A 27,929-nucleotide genomic window follows, 5' to 3' on the forward strand; every position below is an offset into this window, starting at 1 on the left:
CTCTTAAAGTAAAACAGCAGTACTTAAAGAACCAAACTGTAAGCCGGGAGAATATTAAGATTGCTTCACTTATGATGGGAAAGACTGCAATTGTATGGGTATGCGCTCCTGTTGATGTGCATTTGTAACTCCCAAAGCTCTTTAAAAAGGTGAACGTTGCTCTGTGTATAAATGTGTTGCAGACATGATAGATGTCAAAATAGCATTTGCACTCTACAGGAGGGAAGAGAAAACATGTTTATGAGTGAAATGCTCTTTGCAACACAGAACTCAAGTAAATGGACTGCATGGGCGGGCGGGGGGGATCTCTGGACAAAATCCTCCCCTCAAGGCCACTCCACTGCTGCTACTTTTGGTGTGAATCTTCAGCAACATACTTTAGAAGGCCTTCCATTGACTTTAATATGCCTTAAACTGGGCCTTTCATTACATTCAACACTTAGAGCACATGGTGAGGGGTAGAGGATGCAAAGATGTTGTAATGCTCTGACTTTAGGGCCAGATTATGAACCAATTCTGCTGCATTTGGAATTTGGTCCAGACACTAAAATACTTGTTTTTCCAGATTTGAGTTATTCCATAAAAATGTGCAGACTCTATAACTCTTGGAAAACTTAAGCTGGAGAAATCAGAATTCCTCTTGTTCTCTACTGAACAGATACAGCAGAAGTAGCTGCAGTGTAAATGCTCCTCACACTGACCTGCCACGGTACCTCAATGGCTGTCCCATATAAGGGTAAGAAAGCAGCATCATTGCAGTAGTCAGTATGTCTTAGGTCTTGACTTTTCTGCTGAAACTACCAATGAGAGCACCAGCTGGTGCAAAAGTGCAGTGGCTTGGTGATGTGAACATGGATGGACAGCATCAAACTCACTTCACAGGTAAGTTACTCCAGCTTTGTAAAGCTCTGTGTTTAGAGGATAAATCAGGAATTTTTCATAAACAGCCCCACTCCAATGTCTTTCCGACTTCAGTTGGGCTGTCAAACAGACAGCCCAGATTTGAGAGACTAGATATTCCTCTGTAGGTCGCCTTTCTCCCTTCCCCCATGAAGTACCAACAGCACAGCTCACTTGACCCATAGGAGTTTGATTGCAATTCAATCACAGATGGCCAGCAGTAGGAGATTATTCCCCCTAACAATAACACCATGCTTATTTTCTTGCCACATGTCATTGGGGACCTCTTACTTTGTACCAGAAAACAAGGATGGACCTTTTTTAAAAAAAAAAAAAAAAGTACTGAGCTATAGAAGTGAATGTTTTTTTCCCCCTCTGAGCATGGCCCAGCTTCAATGGTTCTGGTTCAAAGCAGAGACAGGTGAAGCTGGGTGTGCCCTTCCTGAAGTGTGAGCGACCAAGGACACAATTATATTTTGTATTGGAGAGAAAGGGAGGTAGCAGAGTATCCGCTATACTAATCCAATCTGCCAGAGAGGCACCAGTAAGATGCTCAACATGGTGATTGTTTCTATGTGAACGCGCCCTCTGTAACTTAGTTACTTGCAAGATTTCTCCTTGAGTTCTTACTTAAACTTATGATCACTCCAGGCGTAAAGATTACCCTGCTCAATAAGCACAACAATGACAAACAGAATTGGGGGCATTAGAGAAAAATGCATTTTTTGTTTTGTTTTTCAGAACTATTAGGTATACAATTTGAGGTTGGAAAGTTCCTAAATGAATCTTGCCAAGAGTATTCAAGGTAAGTGCTACTTGAACAATAAATACAAATGAATGAGCAATGGCACCATGCACTTTCACTTGGGTTATTAAACTCAAAAGCAATAGTGAAAGACAGTGTTTTTAGCACCCCGAAGCACCACCTGTGGGATACCCCAACCCCACCAATCCATCTAATGTGGGCAGTACATATTTTAGTTGTGATTTTCAAAGCTGCCTAAGAAATCTGGAAGCTCAGTTCTCATTAAGTTAACCTCCCCAGCTGGCTTTGTGAATCTGAACCTTCAATTTTTATGGACACCCATCTTATTTAGCATAGTCTCCCTACATAAAGCATTCAGTGAAAACAGGAGGAAGCACTGTCTATTTGTTTAGAGCAGGGGAGCTGAAATCACAGCTCCTGGGCTTTGTTCTGGCTTCATGTGTGAAGTTGGACATATCACCATCTTTCTGTGTCTCTGTTTCCTCTGCTGTCAAATAGGTATACAAATTCTTATCTATCCAACTGGGGGCAGGGGGAATTTGAGGTTTAAATGTTTATAAATGCTTTAAATGTTTATAAATGCTTTAAGAGAATCAGACGACAGACTATATAAAAGTGAAAGTACTTTATATATACAATTTGGTAAACTGCATGACCACATATAAATATCTATAGACTCCGCCTCAGAAGTATATAGATTACAAGTGTTACGACAGAAGACTAGTGTGTAATATTTATTTGTTTTTAGATACACACTATTTCTGTGCAGCCCAACAATTTCATATGAAGAAGTCAAGTGATCAGATGGTTTAAAATCTACTACGGTTGCTAATCCATAATGCAACTATTTCATCATTTTGGAAAAAACAGTGCTTAAACATTTGGGAAAATGAACAAGTCACTGTAACACTATTTTATTAACAGAAAACGTTCCTGATCAGCTTTCCTCTCTTTCAAACAAACTGTAAAGTTAATGGATGCATACTAAATGTCATGGTTTTATTGTTCTAGTAGTCTAAGCCTTTCAAATTAAAGGAAGCTTTTTCATCTGGTTAATACATTTGCCTTGGACTTGGACTGCAGCAAGGCAATCCATGTCACAGCTGAAATCTTTACCCCTCCCCACCAAAAAAACCCCCCCAATGTATTTATTTCCAATTTGATGGGGGTATTCATGCTTTAATAGTAACCAGTGGAATCTATTGTTCTCTGGCTTTTAACTTACTTGCATATACAGAATGCATATCGGTGCTCTTGTTCATATAGTGCCCATCTACTCTGCATCTTCTTGTTCTTTAACATTTCATTGGTATGCTTTCCGCATGGAAAAGTAACTCCAAACATTAAAGAACACAAAAATGATTGGCACATAGCTACTTTCAAAATTTTAATAAAGGCTGTATAATTACCCCCAGATTATCAGTGCCAGGGGACTTTCTCTGTTGAACTCCCCCATACTGTATAGGAGACAGGGAGGTGGCTGGGGGTTAGCAACCAAAGTACTGTCTACCCCGGGCCCACACCCTACTGTGGGACGTACAGTTCACAGGGGGTAGGCCAGGTTGGTGCAAGAAAGGATGTACACAAGCCCTGCAGATGGTCCAAAGGGCAGCTACCTACTTAGGATATGAACAGGATGCAATGGAGCTGTGCTGTCACGGAGGCAGAAGGGATGGTGGAGAGAGTGGGGGGAAGCAGAGCCACTGCAGAGAACCAAATCTATCTTGTGCCTCCTGAAGATTCCTTAGAGTCTGTGGAAATTTGCAGACAAGGACCACAGACCACCTTATTCCAGGGTCAACAACCCTGCTCTCACTCCTCTTCCATGTCCCCCACCTCTCTTTGATGGGTTTTCCACAGGACAGGTTATCTGGCTATAACAGTTTTGCATCACATACAGGTCTGGCAGAATTTGATTTTTACATTTATTTTGAAGCATTTTTTTCTATTCTTAGCCATTTAAATTTTCACAGTTATGGGAAATTATGGGGGGAATCACACAATTATTTGATGAGAGTGTATTTTGAGATTCAAAAAGTTAAAAGCTTTATAACTGTTAAAACACAAATTGTCAAATCAAATGTCAAAATATACAAAGTAAATATCCTTAAGCCAAAGCCTAATGTTCACAAGGAGCATTTTTCTTTCTTTGCCTATTTGTAAATTTCGATTGTCATGGATGGAAATATTTTTTCAGTTTGTGCAGGTATGGTGAAATTAACATTTACTGATATTTGCCAGTAAAAATCTAATTCTTCCAAGCCTAGTTATGCAATGTACTGAGTTACTAGCACAACTAAGCTTCTCAAAAGAAAATGTCATTGGTTATTGAAAGTGACCCAATGTATTTAATATAGAGAAAACCCCTGAGCAACAAATAAGTATTCTCTTAATCAAGCCTTTCACTAAACAGGGAGAATTTTCTCAGTAATTACTTTTAGGGTCCTAGATTCCACTGGCACACAACATATTGGGAGTTCTTTCTCATATGCAGATTAGGGAGGATAGCAGCCAAAACGAGTTTCTACTAACCTAACTCCATCCCTTCTTCTGGTCTCTACTTAAAGTATTTCCTTTGGATTTGATTAGCAACCTATGCAGAATCCCGCTCATGCTTCTACAAACCCTTTTGGCTAGTCAAAAAGGCAGAGCCATCACCAGTAACATCTGGGACACAGAAAGGAATTAACAGCAAGAAAAACCTGATTCCTGGTACCACACAGCAGACAGGATCTGTTTTAGCCCTCACCATTAAAACTTCAGGGAGGAAAATTTAAAATGTGCCATAGCTTCTCAGATCCCATAAACAGACACTTTCCCAACAACGCTTTAACAGGTTGTTACCAAGTTAAGCGAAACTGCTGAGCCAATGAACGGAACTAGGGATTCTTGGTGTGGGGAAGTTCTAATCGATTACAGAGAATGACACCTGCAGATGCAAAGACATTGAGTCTGTAATGTCTGCAGTAATTATTCAGGGAGTGCAACCTAGATCCTTGCATAATCTCCTGAGTGTCACCTCACCACTCTAAGCCCAGGAGGTTTCAGTCACATGAGCAGAGTAAGCCTTAATATAAAATGGACATGGAAAGTCCGCAATTTTGTATGCCTATATTTCTCATATACATCGAGGCCCAAATCCACAAAAGGCCTTAGGTGCTAAGTCCCAGATTTAGGCATCACTGCAATCCACAAAACCCTCACTTGGCTGCCACCTAACCTACAGACACCCAAATTCACTCAGTATCTATATTTTCACTGTAAAAGTCCCCGTGTTTTTGCATCTGAACATGTGCATGGCTGCCTCAGGCAGGCATCCAGACACGTATCTCACATTTCAGACCGAGTGCAATCCTCAAACCAGGTGGAGAGGTGTTTCCCCACCTATCTCACCAGCAAAGCCTGATCCTGGAGGCGTGCTCTGGGCACACTTAAACACGACACTTATAACTTCTATCCCAGTGCTTAGGGTACTCCACAGGACTATAGAGTCATTCTCACTCACTCTCTGGCCCAAGGCATATTTAATTATTTATACAAAATGGAATAGCGTTAATAGGAGACATAGAGACCCACATCAGAATATCCCACATTCCAATCCCTTTTCAGCAGGCAGAGAGAGGAATTGAACTGGGATCTCCCACATCCCAGCCAGCAAGACAAAAGCAAAAATACTGCCCAAGACGGCACATACTGTGTTATGCTGCCCCCTCCCAGTGAGGCATGAGAAGAACGGAGGGAACAATGGAAAGGGTGAAGCTAGTCTAGTTGAAGGTACCTAATAGGAAAGCTTTTCATTGGCTGTTATCCTGAGTCATTTGCTACCTATCTGTTCTGTACCAGTGAAATCTGGGACCCAGAATATGAGCTTTGGGAGAAGGGGAATATAAAAAAAAGCCCAGTTGGAAACAAAAAGCAAATGCAAAAATATCAGCAGGCATCTAACAGTGAAACATTAATTACATTTCTAAAGGCGGTGTCCATAATTAATTTTCTCATGTCCCTACAAATAGGAATAAAGTACGAAGATGGTGATTTCACAATGTTTGTAAATTACTAAATTAATTAACAGCCCATCATTAGAGAGAAGATGAAGGAAATTTAGAGGAACCTCATTTGACATTATTCAGAACTCTCAAAGGAAAGAAGAGACTTGTGGAAAAAAAAGATTAATTGCAAGTTTTTCTCCTTTATCTTGATCTCATTTCTGTTTACATACTTAAATCTGCTTCGTCCTTCAGAATTCTGGGAATAAAGATTTTCAGTTAAATCATCTTGGAGGAGTCACTAGTTCCTCATCTTGTCTCTGAGGAGTAGTTAACTTGAAATCTAAAAATAACGTGGCAAAGTCATAAACAAAATGTGCTTCATTCCTTCTAAAACAGCCCTTAATTTGTCAGGGCAGTAAATTGCAGCTGCTGGTCTAGTGCAGGCAGGTTCCTCTTCTAACATGTCTGATTTGTATCATTTTTCTGGGCTCTAGTTAGAGGGGTCCAAAAATGTGCATTAATTTAGCCAAATAAAAGATTGGCTTTAGTTTCTGTCTTCTACCCCACATGGAAAGAAATGTAACCATAATGGTTCTGCATCTCTCTAGAGCAATTTACTGCTACCAGCACCCAGAGAAACTCCAAAGCTTAAAGGTGGCTCAGATGTTAACACAAATAATAAAACAATTGCTGCATCCTACTTGGTGTCTCACTTCAGTGTCTTCAGTGATAGCAAAGAGTCTGAAATTGTTGCGGTTTTTAGCCTGATTCGATTTTTTCAGGTACTTAGGTGGCTTAGTGGATCATTCTGCTTCATACAGAATGAACAGTAAAGTAAAAAGAAAGAACTTGCCCCGGTCTCATTTATGGCACACGTAAAACACTGAGTCAATTGGAAAGTGGCCTCGGAGGAGGTTTATGGCACTAGAAACAGGGCCCTATCCAGTGAGGCACATTATACATCAATTCCACAGCAAGGCCCTGATTTCTGTGACAGATGCATTTGAATTAACGTGGCAGTGCTGTCTGAACACAAAATTATTTGATGATATTCAGTTTTACAGAAAAAAATCTAAAATTGCACCATAAAGTGAAACTATGACAAATACACAGTTCATTCAAATACAAAAATCCATCCGTCCTAGAAGTTGAGATACCACCAAGTTAATTAAGTTAAATACTTAGGGCCAGTCATGAACTCTTCTGCAATGTACTCAATCTGCGTAGCTCAGGTGAGTATGGCTAGGTAGGCTGGGAAATATGCCTGATAGCAAGGAAACTTAAGAAGCTCGATCTGTTTAGCGTCTCAAAAAGAAGATCAAGAGGTGACTTGATTACAGTGTCTAAGTCCCTTCCATAGGGAGAAAATACCAGGTACTAAAGGGCTCTCTAATCTTGTGGAGAAAGGCAGGATAAGAACCAATGACTGGAAGCTAAAGCCAGGCTAATTCTAATTAGAAATAAGGAACAATGTTTTAACCATAAGGGGGCTTAGCCATTGGAACAAAAAACCTGCCTTCTCTTCCACTTTGGGAAAGCCATGGAAGGGGAGTTACATGTGCTTGCAATGGTAGCAACGTAAGATGCTTTTTGCTTGCAGAGTGTCTGTTCTACCTCCCACTGATCACATGAAGGCGAGTCCCAGCATTGTCACTTTAGAGGGGAGGGGAAGCTGACATCTACACAACCACCCCTTTTTCCTCTGCCCTGCTTCAAACCCCATCTGCTCAATTGTTTCTTCCCTTTCACAGTATGCAGTGGAATGGAGCGTATGCCCTTAACAAGCTATTAGTGACCTCAAGAGATGTAACTCTTATACATGTGCAGGACCAGATTAAGGCATAGACACTATAGGCCTTGTGCACAAAACTGAAAACCCTAGTCCCGCCCCTTCCCCGAGGCCCCACCCCCTTCCCCAAGGCCCCGCCCCCTACATTCCCTCTCCCTCGGTGGCTCGCTCTCCCCCACTCTCATTCACTTTCACTGGGCTGGGGCAGGGGGTTAAGGTGCAGGAGGGGGTGATGCCTCTAACTGGGGATGCGGGCTCCGGGGTGGGGCCAGAAATGAGAGGTTCAGGGTGCGGGAGGGGGCTCTGGCCTGGGGCAGGGAGTTGGGGTGCAGGAGGGGGTGAGGGCTCCATCTGGGGGTGTGGGCTCTGGGGATGAGGAGTTTGGGGTGAAGGAGGGGGCTCCAGGCTGGGAGGTGGGGCCCAGGGATTCGGAATGTGGGAGGGGGCTGTGGGTTGAGGCAGGGGGTTGGAGTGCGGGAGGGGGTATGGGCTCTGGGGTGGGCCCGGTGATGAGGAGTGGGCTCAGGGCTGGGGTGCAGGCTTACCACAGGCGACTCCCAGTCAGCGGTGCTGTGGGGCTAAGGCAGGCTCCCTGCCTCTCCTGGCACCACGCTGCACCCCAGAAGTGGCCAGCAGGTCCGGCTCCTAGGCGGGGGGCCAGGAGACTCTGCGTGCTGCTGTCCCCAGCAGGCACCGCCCCCTCCAGAGCCCATTGGCAACAGTTCCTGGCCAATGAGCGTGCGGAGTCGGTGCTCGGGGCGGGGACAGTGCGCAGAGCCCCGTGGCCCCCCCGCCTAGGAGCCGGACCTGCTGATCGCTTCTGGAGTGCAGGGTGGTGCCAGGACAGGTAGGCACTAGCCTGCCTTAGCCCCGCAGCACTGCTGACCGGACTTTTAAAGGCCCGGTCAGCAGTGCTAACCAGAGCCACCAGGGTCCCTTTTCGACTGGACGATCCAGTCAAAAACTGGACGTCTGGCAACACGAGCTGAGAGCCTTAGCTCCTGGAATGATGATCACATCAGAGTCTAAACTTTCATTTAAAAAAAAGGAATTTTCTAGCCCTTGTGGCTGAGAAATAGAAAATCTGGCTATGTGAACTGAGTTTAACTGACGCAACAATGTCTGCTAAATCTGCAAAGAGCCTACAGGTAAAATTTTCCTAACTGCTTAAGGAGCCTAAACCCCACTTTAAAAAGTGAGTTAGGCCCACAGGAGCCTAAATCACCTTTGAAATTTTTCCTCTAGAACAACTGCTCTGAGATTATGTTAATCCCAAGAGCCATTTTTCTGTGGGTCCCTGCCACCACTGCAGCGGAGGACATGGTGTGCGGCAAGAGAGAAGAACACAGTGAGCCTGGCCTACTCACCCAAGCAGATACACTCCAGCAACAGGGGTTGCCAACCCCTATCTCTTTGGGGGAGGAGGAGCCCCGGCCACTGCCATTGCAAATGGGGGAGGAGCCATGGGGCAGGGGTCAGAGCCACAGGGGTGGAACCTATTTGTGCCTAGGGCCCCAGGTTGCCTTAATCCAGCCTTGAACATACAGTATTCCAAAATACTGAAACTACTGCATTAAAATAATCTATTTAGACATGTTCAAATGTAAAACCATTTTAACTGTTGACAAGCTGGAACTCTCAACTTCAAATATTATTTATACAGGTATTTCTCATTAAAACATCCCTTTGCTAAAAAGATCAAATAAAACAGGCAAAGCAAATTGTAAATACAATACCTTTTTCAATTAAATTAGCATTCAATATATTTTTAAAAAAACAGGCAAATTCTCAATGAAATTTTGGCTTAAATAAGAAAGATCTAACCCTTTTTGACCATAATTTTCAATGTAGTACTTTTTTGCTGTTGAAATCACACTGTGCAAGCTTCATGGATTTGATGCTTTGGGTTCTGGTACATTAGTAAGAGAGGACTGCCAACACATACTTCTTTCAAGTGCTCTTCCCTTCCATTTCTCTCACTCACTGGGACTCCGACAAAGCAACGCACAGAGATATCATTATTACTTGGTAATAAGCTCTGTCCAACACAACTAACACGTTTCTTCTTCTAGAGGCACTAAATGTATAATAGCTCATTTTAAAGTGAAAGATACACAGTTACCAATGACCATACATTTCCTGTGTAGTATATTTCATACTACCCGTAACATTGTTACACCATAGCAAAAGTCAAGCTGTTTTTCATAGTCTTCATTGAATTTTCATGGTGTAATCTCTCAAGAATTTGAAATCAGATCAGATTGAAATTTATCATAAAAACAAACAGCCTGATGTGTGTGGGTTGTTTTGTTTTTGATTGATTGGGATGTTTTGTTTTCTTTTCTTTTTTGAATGCTACAAATGGTTTCAGATAATAGGTGACAAGAACATGAAAGAATGTCACATACTTTAAGATTTAAGAAACCATTTACTAAGTAGAAAAAACTTTCTAAATGTAAGGCTTTAAGCAAAAATTCTTTAAACTTTTAAATATTTTTCCATTTTTGGCTGTTTGTTAATTATCAAAGCTATAATAAGACCTTTGACTTGTCTTCGCCTCTATATTGAGTTACGTTATGACATCACTGCAGGATCAATGGATGCCACAGTTGTGGGATTATGGTTTACATAATTTTCATTTCCATAGCAACAGATTGGTGTCCCAAACAAAGGGCATGACTTACTTGCAGGATTACACACATGTGGAAATTAGGTGGAAAGTTCTTATCACAATTATTTCTATTTGTGTTTTGCAAAGTACTAAAGCAAATGACCAGCCAAGTATATAAAAAATGAGTACAGTTATTCAAAAATGAATTTAAGTCCAATTCATTGTCTTTTCCTATTTAGGAAGCCTAAGATAGTGAAAAAAACATTTAAAATGTCCAACATAATAAAATTTAGAAATTACCCACAGCACATGAAATATACAATAGCTGCATTTGGTAACATTTTTACTACCTCAACATTGTATGAATGATCACTTCACAATTCCACAATGCTGTTATGATGAAAAAATTACAATATCAATTAAGTTGATTGATGCTGTTATAACTTCATCAAGTACACTCCAAGCACTGCAGCAGCATTACTGTAGCACTGTAGTGTAGACACTACATCGACGGAAGGGGTTCTTCCATCGCTGTAGTAAATCCACCTCTCCGATAGGCGGTAGGTAGGTCAATGGTAGAAGTCTTCTGTCAACCCAGCAGCATCTAAACTAGGGCTTAGGTCTACTTAATTATATCACATGGGTTGTGAAAGTTTTCACAGCCCTGAGCGATGTAGTTAAGAACATAAGAACGGCCATACGGGGTCAAACCAAAGGTCCATCTAGCCCCGTATCCTGTCTTCTGATAGTGACCAAAGCCCGGTGCCCCAGAGGGAATGAACAGAACAGGTAATCATCAAGTGCTCCATCCCCTGTTGCTCATTCACACCTTATGGCAAACAGGGCTAGGGACACCATCCCTGCCCATCCTGACGGATGGACCAATTCTCCATGAACTTATCTAGTTCTTTTTTGAACCCTGTTATAGTCTTGGCCTTCACAACACCCTCTGGCAAGGAGTTCCACAGGTTGACTGTGCGTTTTGTGAAAAAATATATCCTTTGGTTTGTTTTAAACCTGCTGCCTATTAATTTTATTTGGTGACTCCTAGTTCATGAGTTATGAGTAAATAACACTTCCCGTGATGGGATGGACTAGGCCCTGAGGCCTCCTTGTGGCCCTGCCACATCCCGCCGCAGGAAAGGGTAGAAGAGAGGTCCTCCAAGCTGCCTAGAGCGGCTGTGTGGGAAGCAGTCACTCAGGGCCCAGCAGGTCAGTATAAGAACAGCTGCAGGGCAAAAAGTGAGTTCAATTCCTTGCCAGAACTGGAGAAGAGTGGATGGTGCTTTAGACTGGCTGCTGGGACTCCACAAGGACAAGACTCTGAGATAAGGGTGAAGAATATGTGGGAGCTATGGGGAAGTGGCCCAGGGAATTAGAGCAGCAATGCAGTCTATTTAAAGGGACATTGTGAATAGCTGCTATCTATAGAGTCCCTGGGCTGGGACCCAGAGTAGAGGGCAGGCCTGGGCCCCCTGGCCCCCCCAGCCACTGGGAAAGTGGCCTGGACTTTAAGGCACCCCAGAAGGGGGACTGCAGCTGGGCCACTACAATTAAGAGCTGGGGCCAGAAAAGCCCTGAAAGGGCAAAGACACTGCCTCCAGGGAAGGAGTCTGGGGGCACTGCTCTATTCTGGAGCAGGGACAAACAGAGAGAGACCCCTGTTGGACTTGTACCCCAAAAGGGGTTTGTGTTGCTTTTATCTCACTGTGTATGACTTGGCCAGACGGCTGAATCAGCGAAGACCCACCACAAGCAGGTAGAGAGAGTGCAGACCCATGCACTTGGCCGGGGTGGCTTGTGAGTGCAACCCCACTACTTCCTTATTTACTTTCACCATACCAGTCATGATTTTATAGATCTCGATCACATCTTTCCCCTCCGCCCCCCTTAGTCGTCTCTTTTCCAAGCTGAAAAGTCCCATTCTTATTTATCGCTCCTCATACGGAAGCTGTTCCATACCCCTAATCATTTTTGTTGCCCTTTTCTGAACCTTTTCCAATTCCAGTAGATCTTTTTTGAGATGGGGCAACCACATCTGCATGCAGTACTCAAGATGGGGCATAACATGGATTTATATAGAGGCAATATGATATTTTCTGTCTTGTATCTATCCCTTTAATGATTGCCAACATTCTGTCTGCTTTTTTGACTGCTGCTGCACATTGGGTGGATGTTTTCACAGAATTATCCACAATGAGTCCACGATCTCTTTCTTGAGTGGTAACAGCTAATTTAGACTCCATCATTTTACAGAGTAGTTAGAGTAATTAAGGAAACCCAACTTTTAGTGTAGACCAGCCAAGGTCAATCAGAGGCATGAAAAAAGTGACAAATATACTCAGTTTCATATGAAAGCTTTCATCAATCCATTCTGAGGAACCACACATTTCATTTTCCAGGATATTTCTGAAATGTGGCCACTCTCCCACTGAAAACTTGCAAATTTCTGCATATGTCCTATGTGAACAAATTTTAGTTTGGCTTTTTTTATTCAAAAATAGTATTGGGTGTTGAGATTCTCCCCCCCCCACAAAATTGGATTTTTAAATATTTGAAAACCATGATTTCAGGATTTTTGCATTTTTAATCTTTTTTCACATATGCCTCCAATGAAAGTGATTTTTAATGTCTAAGAAACTAAACATTTCCAATACAGAGCTAAACAGATCATAACATCAGAATAATAAGGTCACATTACACTACAAAGAACTAGAAAGAAATTCAGCAAAAAACACCCCACCATGTTAAGTTTATGCTATGGTTGATACAAGCCCAGCAAAGGAAGAAAATTCCAGTTGCCAGCTGGCACATGGAGACTTGAAACCAGCCCTTGATAGGTGACAGAATACCTAGCGTTCTCCATCTGATGGCTTGATCCTACCTACCCCACTGAAGTCAATAGGGGTTTTGCAATTGATTTTCATGGGAGTAGGATCAGACCAGGAGACAGAATTCCATGCCAAGTTACTTAAACTGGGTACGAGCAGGCTATAAAATAGCCCAGCTTGTTCACTGCATCTACACATTTAATTCTAGCCAATACTGGTGAATATTGTTACTGCCTGAGATTAACACGGTTTAGATACAATTGAGTTTAAGGCTAATGTGACAGCATTAATTCAGAATGTCCTCGCTCTCCATTAATTTGTCAAGACAAACATTTTAAATAGTGATCTGTGCTTAATAGTTTTATTTTTTAAAAGTCCACACATTTTGGCTGATCATAGTCTAATGAGCTTGAAATCTCATCATTAAGTCCCACTGAAAAAGCCTGGACTTGATCTAGCTCAATTTATTGCTACTTAGAACTTCCGATAGGACAATAATCTACACTTAAGACAACAAAGGAGTAGCACAGTTATCCCGTCAGATACAGCATCAAAGTTGCAGTGCAATGAAATTACTTCCTGTAGGGGAACTGCACTTTCATTTGACAGTCAAGCTCACTGGCTGTCCAGATGCAATATAACAAGCTGCTTCAATTGACAGTTGCTTTCACATGACTAAATAAATACAAGAATTCTAGACTGACTGTATTAAAAAATCCTCCATCTCCATAAAGCATCACTAAAGCCAAACCTGTCTATAACAGGCAGATCTGACAAATGCTTTTTTCCCTGCTCTTTTTAATTGAGTTGATAGGCATTTTGTATAAATGAGAGGTATTAAAATCTGTTTGGATTCTCTCCTTTAGTATAATAGCTCATTTCCCTTATAAAATCATTAATGGAAAATAAAGCCCTTTTTGTTAGCTCTAATCTTTCTCCTTTGCAAGAATGCCAGAGGCACTTTATTATGGATCAGGTCATGAATATTACTACTGTAATTTGTAATGTGTGGCAACAAAGAACTGAGATCATTTATGTAACAATAATACTCTGTTTCCCCCTTTGAGAAAAGAAGGTAAACAGTATGCATTGATCTCCAGGACAATATAAAACTTGGTCCCTTTGAAGTGTTTTTTCTTTTGATATTTACAAATCCAAGTTTACACTATCAAATGATAGCACAGCGCTAACCTTAGAATGTTAGAGCTGCCATGGAGTTTAATAAAATCCGATCATTTCAGGTCAAAATTCTGTAACTGTGTCCACTGTATCTGCTGGAGTGTTATAAAACATCAAGTATATATGGCGACTGGGAAAAGTCTGCAGGCACCAGTCTTGCAAAAACTAGAAATCAATATGGCAGACCCACACTGATGGTACTAACACCACACAAAGATGGGCTGGATTATGGAAGAGTTAAAACATTTACTAGATTGGTAGCTGCAATAGAAAAATATTGACATTAAATTTGCAGTAAATCTAGCAATCAACATTCTAATTCAGAAAAATGTGCCTCATTTAGGAGTTCAAATGTATATACTTTTTCAGTGGTGGGTAATTCTGTAGAGTCACATGACAGCTTTGCCTACTTGAAACAGTAAAAGTAGGGAAAAGCCTATCTGTTCTTTATACCATTTCAAAGGAAGAGGTAAAGAATGGATACTGATCAAAGGGATTGTTTGTACAGGATTACTGTTCAGAATAAAGCCTTCCATTCCCTTAGTTTCAATTACAATGTGCATGAAACCAGTCCATTATTAGAAAAGCTTGTTTCCAGAAAAGTGCATTGCATTAAAAATATAACACATTATTGGAAGGTACTGCCTTCAGAATGCCCAACTTATTTAATGTCAACCTAAATAAAACTTCAATTGGTTCTAGTTTAACAGTAAATGCCAGCTGTACAATTTAACTCAACCCACATTAGCTAGCCGTTAGAAGTGAACCTCTTTGCACCACCCTTCGAGTGCTTTAATGCATGCAGAAAGCTCCTTGGACCTAGGGTGGTAGACGCTGTAGGCACAGAGAGGTGGACTGAAATCTTCAGAGATCTTTTCTCTGAATAGTTTTGAATTCTTGAGCAATGTGCAGAGGAGCGTCTGATGTGCTAAGTCTGTCTAGAAGAAGCTCTATTAGGATGCTGGTGCTGGTTATTCCTACAAACTTTCAATCTCTGATTTTTGGGGAGACAGAGTATAGCCCTAATCTTTGATTCAGCACTAATCTACTTTTCCCAGGCTTCATGAAATATTGCCTCAAATAAGCTTAGCCTATATTCATCTTTCAAGAAGAGTAGAATTATCATCATCTTATTAAAGAATGTTACAGTGGAATTATATTAGCAGTACAGTGTTTAACAGTTCCAGGAGTAGCAGGAAGGAGAGGGAGAGGGAATGACAAATTTTCTCTAAGCCTAAAGGGCTTTTTTAAAGATCAATTCATGAGTATTTGCCGGAAAAGTGGAACCCAGTTCACCAGTTGTTTCTCCAACTTTATCTCTATTTTGCTCTTTAATAAAAATAAAAAATAAAAATTGAAACATATGCTGATAGTAGAAACACAGTTCTTTCCTACCTAATACCCCAGTTCAGAAAAGCAATTAAGTTCTGTCTGGAATAGTGATGCTTTTAGGCTAATACTTAGTTCCATACCTTTTTCTGTGTAATTATAGCACTTCTAAAGACAACAAAAGAACTGGAATGTTTGTTTGTATTTTAGAACTTTTTGAGAATTACATGAAATGGGCTCGACACTCAGAGTGTACGAATTATAAATACTTCAGCGCTGATCCAACAAAGCACTTAAATGAGTGCTGTGATGGCACTATACCTCATTATTTTGGTTTATAATGCGTCCACTGAACCATGCGTCATTTGTCTATTTAATTTTTCCTTAAAATCCCCTAGAAGAATCCCTGCAATTCTACTTTCAAATTATCCCAATACATATAGACATTTTCAATAGGAATGAACAATATGGCTTAACCTATCAAGTGTTTAAAGGAAGATAAGGCTTTGTAAGCATCCCAAAACTACCAAAAGCAGACTTTTTTGGGAAGGAAGGGGGTTAAACACTCAAATCAGTGAGCTAATTGACTTATTGATAACCAAGGTGGGTGTCTTTTATTGGACCAACTTCTGTTGGTGAGAGAGAAGCTTTTCAGTTACACAGAGCTCTTCTTTAAGACTGGGAAAGGTACTCAGGGTGTCACAGCTAAATACAAGATCAAACAGATAGTTTAGCATAAGTAGTTAACACATATTCTAAGGGACCATTCAAGGTGAAGTGGCCCGTTAACACTCCTGCAGTCATATGACAAAAGGGGGGTTAGTGGGTTACAGAACAATCTGATAAAAGACCAAAAAAAACCCACCCACCCTATCATCTGTGGTGAATACTTTTCACAAAGTGATCACTCTATATCTGACCTCAGTCCTCATACTCATCAGAAACCTGCACAACACATTGAAAATACAAGCCTGGGAGCTTAAATTCATAACTTTGCTAAACACTAAAAATCATGGGCTAAATAGATACTGTATTTATGGCTTATTACAATAATCTGTAACCCACTAACCCCCGTTAGTCCTATGACTACTGGAGTGTTAAGGGACAACTTCACCTTGAATGGTCACATCAATATGTACTAATTACTTATGCCAACCTATCTCTTCAACCTTGCATTTAGCTGTCATACTTTCTTTTCCAGACCTGAGGAAGAACTCTATGTAGCTCAAAGGCTTCTCTCTCACCAACAGAAGTTGGTCCAATAAAAGGTATTACCTCACCCACCATGTCTTTCTCAGGTCATGTCTTCACTACATAAGAATGGCCCTACTGGGTCAGACCAAGGGTCCATCTAGCCCAGTATCCTGTCTTCCGACAGTGCCAGGTGCCGCAGAGGGAATGAACAGAACAGGTAATCAAGTGATCCATCCCCTGTCACTCATTCCTAGCTAATAGCCATTGATGGACCTATTTTGCATGAATTTATCTGCCACAGCAGCGCTTTAATGTGGCTGTGTAGTTACAACACCAGCGCTTGGGGAGCGCTATTAAAAAACCCCACCTCCATGAAGGAAGTAGCTACCAGCGCAGCTCCCAGTGCTGGTGCACTGTCTACACTGCCACTTTACAGCGCAGAAGTTTGCAATGCTTGGGGGGGGGGGGGTGTTTTTTCACACCTGAGTGAGAAAGTTACAGTGCTGTAAAGTGGCAGTGTAGACAAGGCCTTACACCCTGAGACTGACAGCTCCAACACTGCATACCTATTATTGATAACCACACTTTTGTAAATACAGTTTTATAGAAGTGCTATCAGTTAGACACTTTATCTTCTAGATTGCTCAGTTGTTTATGGGTTTGCCGGATTTAAATTCTTTTCTCGATAGCATCTACTCCCAAATCCCTTGCATGAAACAAGACACACTAGAAGACGTTGATTTCATCCAGTTACAGCCATTAAGGGGTCATTTGGTTATGCCAAAAGCAAATATTTATTTGATTTTTGTGCCGTAAGCCTGACTGACTCCAATCCAGAAAATAAGTTCTCTTGATGCTTAAGCTTGTGTTCAAATATTTCCATAGCTCATTTATGGACTCAATACAATTAGTAATAGAACTTGTTTTTCTATTACACATTTTTCTTGCATACAGAATCTTTATATTCTCTATTAGTGTTTTATACGTTCAGAAAAGAAATATAAATACTATTAAGAATGTAGTGCTCCAAGAGAAATTGTAACACCTTTTGAATAGGTTGCATAGATATAATACTTTCTATCTGAAAGTTTCCCTTATGTCTGAAAAGATCATCAATTGAGTTCCTGTTAGAAATGCTTACAAGTCATTCACATACTAAAACTTGGAGAAAATTTTAGTTATTTTTTTTTTTAATTGAAACTAATGGTGACCTAGTTGGTCAAGATACGTTTTAAGGGAGCACTGTTTAGCTGCTCTAGACCAAATATATTAAAATAGAAACAAAAGATCATAAAAGCAAGCAAATTTATAGGCAGTTTCAGGAAAGAACACTGCAAAGTACAGTGAAACTGTCTTACAGTAAAGAGGTGTGAGGGTTTTTTTTTTGTGTTTTTGTTTTTCCCTTTTCACCAGAACTTCACTTAAAGCAGAGGTTTACTATGGCTCAGATCCTGCATAGAGATTTGTCCATGTAGCATTCCACAGACTTCACTAGAAGAAAAATGCAGGTCACTGTTTGCAGAATCACAACCTATACAGAACTGCAGTCGGCATGTTGCAATGCATTGGAACAACCTTGGAGTTTCACTCTCCTTTGAAATTTAACTATTTAATGGACTAATGCATTAGTTAATGGACTTGCCCTATTTAGTAAGACTTTTGATACGATCTCACATGCCCTTCTCATAAGCAAACTAAGGAAATATAGCCTGGACAAATCTACTATAAGGTGCGTGCAAATTGTATTCAGAGAGAAGTTAATGGTTCATAGTTAAGCTCAAAGGGCATATCGAGTGTGGATCTGCAGGGATCTCTGTTGAGTCTGGTTCTTTTCAATATCTTCATTAATGATTTAGATAATGGCAGAGTGTACATTATAAAGTTTGCAGATGATACAAAGCCAGGACAGGTAGCAAGTGCTTTGGAGGACAGGATTAGAACTCAAAATGATTTTGACAAACTGGAGAAATGATCTGAAATAAATAGGATGAAATTCAATATGGACAAATGCAAAGTATTACACTTCAGAAGGAATAATCAATTGCACAAATACAAAATGGGAAATGATTGTTTAGGAAGGAGTACTGCAGAAAAAGATTCTGGGGCTTATAGTGGATCACAAACTAAATATGAAACAATATAATACTGTTGCAAAAAAAAAAGCCAGCATCATTCTGGGATGCATTAGCCAAAGTGTTGTAAGGAAGATACAAGTAGTAATTTTTCCACTCTACTCAGCACTCATAAGGTTCTAGAATAGTGTCCAGTTCTGGGCACCTCACTTCAAAAAAAGATGTGGAAAAATTGGAGATAATCTAGAGAACAAAAAAGATTTAAAGGCCTCGAAAACATGACCTATAGGGAAAGACTGAAAAAATTGGGTTTGTTTAGTCTGGAAAAGGAGGGGGGGGGGGGGGAAATGGGGACTCAAGTCTTCAAGTAGGTAAAAGTTGTTATAAAGAGGAGGGTGATAAATTGTTCTCCTCCATTGAGGACAGGACAAGTAATGGGCTTAAATTACAGCAAGGGAGGATTTAGGTTACACATTAGGTAAAACTTCCTAACTGCAGGAGTAGTTAAGCACTGGAACAAATTACCGAGGGAGGTGGTGGAATCTCAGTCATTGGAGGTTAAGATAAACACCTGTCAGGGATAGTCTTCGATCTAGATAATACTCAGCCTTGCCTCCGTGCAGGGGACTGGACTAGAGGACCTACCAAGGGCCCTTCCCGTCCTACATTTTTATGATTCTATATCTGAAATCACTTAAAGCAGGTTACATATCTAGCCGTTTTACAAAACTGCTTAAAAATACATCAACGTTTCAGAATGAGATCCACACTAAGTCAGTTCAATCGCATCAGCAAAAATGCCACACAAATCAAGACGACGACATAAGTAAAACACTAAGACTTTATTAAAAATCCAAAATTTATTGCAAATTGTACTTTGCTTCCCTCCTTTCTTCATTTTTACATGATTTATTGATATCCATGATTTTTTCACAGATGTATTTGTTGACTTTGGAGAGTCTCTGTGCAATTTCAGTTTCATCCACAGTTTCTTGTGCTATTCTGTCATACAAACATTCTGGGGGAAAAAGTAAGAGAACAGCAGTTATTTTTAAGAAAAGAATTTAGCCCTGTGCTGGAAATCAGTACAGCAAATAAAACATGCTCAAGGTACAATAGAGCCAGCACTTCATAAGCCACTTGTATATTTTTTTAATTCAGTGTTCTATTGTACAATAAAAGGGTTCTCTGATTCATTGGTTTGGTCCCCTTTATCTGGCACAAGTTTAGGCTTGCCATGTTTGAATCTTTGTAGGGCACAAGCAGCTCACAAGTTATGACATTTCACTGGCCTCATGAGTAGAAATGGGGGTAAATCCAAACTCATATGGTGTCACTCCTACCCTCTCTGTCATCAATGCCAACCTTAACCCCTTCATTTGTCCACATCTCCCAAAACAGTCTTAGAGCTTTCTTCCAGACGACATAGAACACCCTTACTGAAAATGATCTGTCAGGCCACTACCCTTTCCTCCTTCAAGTCACTTCTACCGTCACACCTACAAGACATTAGCCAAATAATAGTGGTTAGGAGGAGAAGCAGTAGGAGATAGGGGACATTTATTTCACATTTAAAAAAAATTTATGTAGTATACATTAATATGGCTATAGCTTGGTTATACATCTCTTCCCAACCATTTGTATTTTGTTGCTTTAATAGATTGGGGTGGAGACCATCTTGCTCTGGTTTTGTACAGTACTTTGCATATTGTGGGCTCTGTTCTACTGGAATATAAATACAAAATAATAATAAAATAAAATCAATGAGGTCAGTGGGAGCGGAGACCACTCTCTACCACCCGCAGATGGCACTTAGCAAGTTGCAGGATCAAATGTTTTTCTGCAATGAATTAGAGAGGTAGCACCCTACTTTCAGCTCCTTAAAATCAGGTGTGCATTTTGTTATGTTTTATAATTGAAATAATTTCTATTGTCGTGTAGGCTACGAGTAATAAATAGCTTCCAAGATTGATTAAACAATCTCTGCTTTGCTTTGGCTAGTAATCAATTTTAGCAGCCATTTATTGCTTCATATACTAGAAAGCTATAGAGAATATTGCTTAATTAACAAGTTTTATAATGTTGCTAATGCATCGTATTAAAAAGTTATGAAAATTAAGTATTATTCATGCTTCGTAGTTCATTTTGAAGCTGCCCAGAAGTTTTATAAAAGGTTATATTTTGCATTAACAAGGTTTATAACAGTGCTCGGGCATCAGACTTTTTATAACTTCTGTATAATATACTACACAGTAGAGATTTTTAAGCAGCAAGAGATGTTAGCCACCTTAAGGGCTAATTCTGTCTTTTTAAAATGTGTTTTAAATAAACTATTCTGGGACTAGAAAATGGTGAAAACATCTGAAACAATATGAATTTTATGGACTCTTCACTGGAAAATTTATTGGCTATTACTAAATAAATAAAACCAATTGGCAGGCAGACTAACTGGGATGTCAATATGCAGTAAAATATTATTTGAAATAATGTGGCAAACAATGGGGGAATTAACTGAAACAGATTCATTGTGCTCAAGGCAGAATATTACATCACTATAGAAACTTCAGTAGTATAGCACTGAACTATTAGTAACAAATAGGGGGTTTCTGCCCAAGAGACCTGCCACATAAGTACAGACAATATTGTGACTTTACCACAGCCCTGAACAAGGGGTGATGTGTAAGTTGTATCAATTCAAAAGTGGCCCTAGGAGTCACGGTGACTCAGACATACCCAATGAGCCACAATTCCTCCCTGCTTCCTTCCTGTCCGCACCCCAGAGGGCTATAAGGGGGAGTAATTTACTGCTGGTATAAGGCTGCTGGTTTAGCTACTGATCAGTGAGATTGGCTCCACCCATTCCTTGTCGTCTAGCTACGTGGAGGGAGTAAGTAGACAAGTAGCCCCATTCTCTCCTATGCAACTGGATCTGAGATTCAGGTAGTCTGCACAGGTTTGTAAGAGAATTGTACTCCTTTGTTTAGGTGCACAGTCCATGTCATTGGCCATGCACAGCAAGGCCCTACACTCAATGTCATGGCATTCCTGTGTCTGTATTGGGATAACTTTTGAACACTGCATCCAATCAATTTCAAAGTTTCAGGGACTGGTCTAGGCATCAATGGCAGTACCCTGTTGATTCTGGTGAAAACCAGAAAAGCCGGACTTGGAGGAAGATATCAGGCCCACAGACTGCCTGATGTTGCAAGCAGAAGAATCGCTCTGGCATCCCCTGATGCTGCCTACACATATCACAGGCAGCAGGGCTGCATGGGGAGATTGTCTACAGTGCAGCAGTTCTCAGCGGGCCAAGCTGTGTGCTAACGGCCACCAACGTGCCGGGGTCACCAGCCCACCCCGCATGGCAGGAGTCTGGGGTTAGCGCTGGTGGCTGGTCAGGGATCTGGGGCTCCCACCAGGGTCTGGGGCAGCCATGCGGTGGGCATCTGGACAGCGGCCGGCCCCATGAGCTGGGGCAGCCGGCCCACCCCACGTGGCGGGGTCCAGGGCAGGCAGCTGGGTCCAGGAGTGAGGGCAGCCACGCGGAGGGGGTCCTGGGCAAGCAGCCCCACAGCCCTGCATGGCGGGGGCCCAGGGTCAGGGCAGCTGCATGGGGGCCTGGCAGCTGGCTAGCCCCGTCAAGCCTTGTGGGCCACGGCAGCCATCCCCACAGTGGGGATCCAGGATGGGGGCAGCTGCGGTCCAGGGTTGGGGCAGCCGTGCGGCTCCAGGTGGTGGGGGTCCGGGTCTGCCAGCCACCCAGCCCCACAGGGCAGCCGTGTGGCAGGGGTCTGGAGTCGGGGCAGCCAACCCTGCCCCTCAGGGTCCAGGGTGGGCCTCAGCAGACAGCTGGCCCTGCGACAGGGGTCCGGGGTCAGGGCAGCTAGCCCAGTGGTGGGGTCCAGGGGCCAGGCAGCAGGGGTCTGGAGTCAGGGCAGCTGGCCGGCCCGGCCTGCCCCGCCCCGCCTCATGGTGGGCTGTGGTAGGCAGCTGGCCCCATGGCAAGGGTCTGGGCAGGTGGGGGTCTGGGAAGCTACGCGGCTCCATAGGGTGGGGATCTGGGTCTGCCGGCCAGCCCCAAAGGGTCTGGGGCAGCCACGCAGCATGGGTCCAGGGTAGAAGCAGCCCCGCTGCAGGGGTCTGGGGCAGGCGGCCAGCCCCACAGGGACTGGGGCAGCCCCACAGGTCCGGGGGCCAGGGCAGCCAACCGGCTCCGCATGGTGGGGGGGTCCAAACTCAGGGTCCGGGCTGCCGCTGCCCTGCCCCCTGCAGCCCAGATAACACATTGTGGGCCACATATGCGGCCCACCATGTGTAATAAGTTGAGAACCACTGCTGTAGAAATAAGAGAACTTTATAGGATGCACTTTGAGGGATGTGTGGCAAAGGGAGAATGGTGGTAATGGGGGAAGCAATGACCTGAAGAGGTGGTGTGAGCAGGTCAAGCAAGGACCTAGAGTTGTGGTGGGGGAGAGATACTGTTTATAATGAACCCACAGTTTCTCCACAAATATCTGCCCTGGAAGGAGAAGGGACCCTGGTGTGTATGTAAGTGATTCCCAACCACAGTTTGAGGAGGAGGGTGTGAAGGAGGGTTTTGGTGGGGTAAGGGTGTGAACTAACGGCAGATTAATATGCTGCTCTCTCTCACTACAGATGCAATATTGTGCGACCCTCTAATAATCTTGCCCTAAACCCGTATGAAGGGAGTGCTGGGGGATGATAGGCAGGTTACCTACATAAAAGAGCCTGATTTAGGTGCACCAACCAGGCTACAACTCTCAATTGGTAAATGAGTATTAGGTAGAGATCATGAATGAGAAAACAGGATTCTTGTTGCTTGAAGCTATATTGCAATGGAAATTCCCCCTATCAAAAAAATCACTACACTAAAAACAAAAACAATCCACACTCCATTAGTGATGTAGGTAGCATCTCTATCTTTTTATCAGGGATTTGGAGCAATCAAATTTTTGAATTGCTCCGCTCCAGCTCCACTCTGGCACCAATATTGACTGCTCCAGCTCCGCTCCGACTCCGCGCTCCGACTCAAATTAATTTTTAACTAAATAAAAAGTGCATACTTTGTAATTTTGAAAACACATTTTTTTATTCAGACTTTTAAAACAATTTAAATGTCAATGATACAAACTAGAATCATTCATAATTCATTCTGTAAAAAATTATTGCAGCAATCAAGTCATCTTTCCTAGCCTGCCGCAAATCATTTAAAATAAACTTTAAAGCCGAAAACAGTCGCTCTACACTAGCTTGAGTTGTTGGCATGCTTGAAGCAATTCTACAGGCAGCCTGAATGCGGTGTGGGTAGCTGTGAATGGCCTCAAAAACAGACTTAACTTTTAGCCTACCAATAGACTCCATCGCCTCACAATCTTCCTGAAAGTTTCTCTCAAATAATGCTTCATTACAATTATGAATCGCAGAAACTCGCTGGCGTCTGTCTTGTTTATCCAATTCCTTTTCGAAGTCGTCATCTTCTGAAGAATTGATGCTTGAATTATCTCCATTTCCCCGTGATGGCTGAAGACGTCTCAGGGATGGACGCTCGAACAAGTTCAGAGTGGAGACGGAAGTTTGAGAACAGCCTGCTACTTCTGAAGGATGTGAACTTTCAGAAACCGCACATTCGATTGTTGACTCCTTTTGTTGTGTTTCATTTTCTTCAACCTCTTTCGCTGAGTTCAAATGTAGCAATAAATTTTGTTTTTCGAGTCGTTGAGCAATATCAAGGAGGCCTTCCTTTGCCTTTGGTATTTCCCTTGAGGTAAGAAGAATCCGATACCGTGGGTCAACATAAACTCCAGCAAGGAAATGAATATTGTCAAAAAGCTTCTCTTCGCGTTTCTGCATGGAGGACAGAATTCCTTCTGCAATTTGTCCACCATTTTCTTGCAAGAATTTTGACAGTTTTCGCCATTCCTTCATTAAAACTCCCGGGGTTACATCAACAGCTTGAAGATTCACAGTTGTTTGGTTTGGCTTTGCCAAGAGGTCTCGCAGGTTCTTCACTTCGTCCCATTCAGCTTTTGTTAACTTGAGTTCTCTTGTTCCAGCAGCAGCCATTTGTTCACAGTAAGACTGAAAAACGAGAAGCCGATCAATCATCGCAAATGTTGAACCCCAGTGAGTCACAGTATCCAATGACTGAGTTACCCCATGTAGATCAAGCAGAACACTTTGAATACTTGGGGTTTGTAGTTTGACAACGACTTGTCGAATTTTTGCCAGAAATTTCTTCGCGTGTTCTTTGTTCAGTCCATCCCAGATTGCCAACTGAAGAGTGTGAATACCACACCTCATCAGTTGGACTTTTGAGTCATCCTCATGAAGCCATGTTGGAAGTATGAGGCTAGGGTCATTAACCCATTGCGCAGCAGCATCCACGTTGAGTTCGATTTCATTCATTCCTTTAGTTCCTTCATCAGACAACATAGCTTCAGTTCTGTCCACATCCCTGTTCTCAGAGGTCGTAATGATTTCATTGTCCTCGCTGAAATTTTTGACGGCACACGTCATGTTTGCTGCATTGTCAACGCAGATGCTCAGCACTTGCATTTCACGGATCCCAAATTTTTCTAAAATAGCTTTTACTTGACTTTTCACATACGAAGAATTGTGACACCCTTCAGTGTCGATTATGTCCAAGGTTTTTACCACAGCTTTATCTTTTCCTTCTTCGTAGTACTGAGCATTGATTGCAAGGAAATTTCTGTTTCCACGGGTTGCTGCATCCATTTTCAGGTAGCACAATTTTTGCTCCAAAGCTTTCTTGAGCTCTTTGCGACCAGACTCAGCTGTGCTGACAACTAAATGACGAACCGCATCGTGCCCCGTCGAAACACCAACCTGCCGACCCATTTCACCTGCAATTTTTTGGAATCCTTTGTTCTTTAGCCTGAAGGTAGTGAGTGGTGTTGAACTCAAGCAAACCATTTCCATCAGCCCTTCACGGAAAGTATTGGCATCCATGGTGACTGTAACCTTTGAGGACTTCAAATATGAGTCAAGTTTTGTTTGCTCAATTTTGGGTTTCTTTTCAGATGAAGCTCCGCAAAAAGTCTTTTCTCCAGGAGTTTTCAAAGAGCCAGATGAACGTCGTTTAGCCGCGTCAGCTTTCTGTTTTGCCTCATCTTCCTGGTCCTTTTTTGTAACCAGAGCCGCATAGTTTTCAGGATGGTTACGTTTTACATGCCGCCAAAGGTTGAAACTTTTCACGGCACTTGCTTCACTTGTCTTGAAGCTACATGGTTTGAGCTCGCCATTCACTTCCTTTTCCACCTTGCACGTTGCCGATTTCTTCTTTGCTTTTCCCAAAAGCCCAAATTTGGGCTTTTCAAATTCAAAAGTAAATAAGTCATTGAGATCCTTTTCCGTAAATCGGCTATCAATCATGGGGGGCAGATTTGATTTTTTTGTTGAAGCTATGGCCAAATCTTCTTGTGCTGCTACCGCATCCAAATGTTTCTTGTTATGATCTTCAAAAAGCAATGAACAAAAGCATTACATCTTTTTATAATGTACCTGCTTGTGATATCTTAACCAATTAAGGTACTTCGACTTTATTTTGGATTTACTGGACAAAAATTATCGCATTTTCTTTTTACACAAATTATTAAAGTATATTTTAATATTTTAACAGGTTTCTTGCAGTTTTAATGAAGTAATAAGTATTTTAATATACATAAATTTTTATTTATAAATTGCAAGTTCGTTTTTCTTATGAAATTTTGCAGTAAAAATATTCAAAATATTTTCCACGTTTTTAATATCTCAAATGCTTTAATATAGATATATCAATGAAATTTGCTTTGTGCCATAGCATTAGTACGTGCTATCGCTGTTCTACAACATTAATTGTTGGGAAGTAACAAGGCTACACGTTACAAGGTTAAAAATAAACTTTCACGGGAAAGTGGGTTCAAATTGCGAGCACAGTCCCTTTAATAGAGAGCAAATTTTTGGAAATATGTTTTTCCTTCATCAGCCTGAATAGATTATACAAGATGATAGAACCTGTTGTTTGCTCTATCTTGTATAATGTTTCCAGCCTGATGAAGGAAAAACATATTTCCAAAAATTTGCTCTCTTTACTAAAAAGGACTGTGCTTGCAGTTTGAATCTGCTTTCCCGTTAAAGTCTATTTCCAACGTTCGATCAGGCGTCATGAACTGGGGGGGGACTAGGCCAATTTTATTTAATATTTTTTAAATCTTTGACTATTTAACAGATACGACCCTGGAATATGATTTAATGCTAAAACATGCATTAAAATGGTACTCTTAATGTATTTTGTATAATTAACCATTTCCGAAAAAACTGTTTAAAATTTTTAATCTGCTTAAATGCTTAGAATGATGCAAACAATTTTACTTATTACTTATTTTTCAACTTTGGAACCATAAATTTTAAACGCAATAATTAATAAATAACCAAAAATTAACAACTTATTATGGAACATTATTACCACCTCGTAGTCAGGGGCAGTCGACAACAAGCCTTTCTTGAAATATGAAATAAAAATGACCAACCGCCAGTTTGGGACACCTATGGTTTAAATAATTTTGGATAATGTAATATGGTAGCACATACTAATGCTAAGACACAGACAATTTCATTACTTTATATTAAAGCGTTTTTGAGATATTAAATCAGAAATTAACTTTTCATCACCTCCTTGAAGGGACTGCTCCCTTAGGAAGAATTTTAGGACACGTGTTCACAGAAACGTTTTTTCTTAAAATGACCTAAGGATCCACCCCCAAAGTTGTGTTGGACATTTTCCAATCACTCTGGATATATCACAAAAATCACTCCTAATTTATGCAAAAATGTTTACTGTATATTTATATGCCTGCTGCACGTGATTTTTTCAATAAATTTAAAATTACAAAACAACGCTACCAAAAGACCATTGAACAGATGACATATAAAATAAGTCCGCCAGAGTGATACGGGAGCATGTACAAATGAACAAATGGACCGGTAACGGGAGCCCGTGTGAGAAATGAGCTTAAGTGGTTAATATGTCTTGCGATATCTTAATATAGCAATAAACAAAAACATTTTTTTTTGCAATATACCTGTTTGTGATATCTTAAATGTTGCGTCTTGCGTCACAGTTTTCCGTAATCGCAGCACTCAGCGCATCTCGTTGATCAACCCTTACAAAAGAAGTATCAACACATACTAATCTAACTAATCTATGCGAGTACGTACTCGCCTAACCTTGGCACAAGGGTGGGAGCAGT

At 41.4% G+C, this 27,929-nt stretch overlaps 2 protein-coding genes across 2 annotated transcripts in view; both read right to left on the reverse strand.

The window, feature by feature from the left end:
- Positions 1–27,929, reverse strand: part of AGBL4 (AGBL carboxypeptidase 4) — a 1,406,728-nt gene that overhangs the window by 495,968 nt on the left and 882,831 nt on the right. The window lies entirely within an intron of this gene.
- BEND5 (BEN domain containing 5) overlaps positions 19,509–27,929 on the reverse strand; it is a 44,371-nt gene continuing 35,950 nt past the window's right edge. Inside the window, exon 6 of the mRNA XM_065409731.1 lies at positions 19,509–19,678. Coding sequence (XP_065265803.1) covers positions 19,521–19,678 — 158 coding nt within the window. The 3' untranslated portion in view covers positions 19,509–19,520. The remainder of the gene's footprint in view (positions 19,679–27,929) is intronic.

This window comes from Emys orbicularis, chromosome 8, assembly GCF_028017835.1.
Source record: "Emys orbicularis isolate rEmyOrb1 chromosome 8, rEmyOrb1.hap1, whole genome shotgun sequence".
NCBI lineage: Eukaryota > Metazoa > Chordata > Testudines > Emydidae > Emys > Emys orbicularis.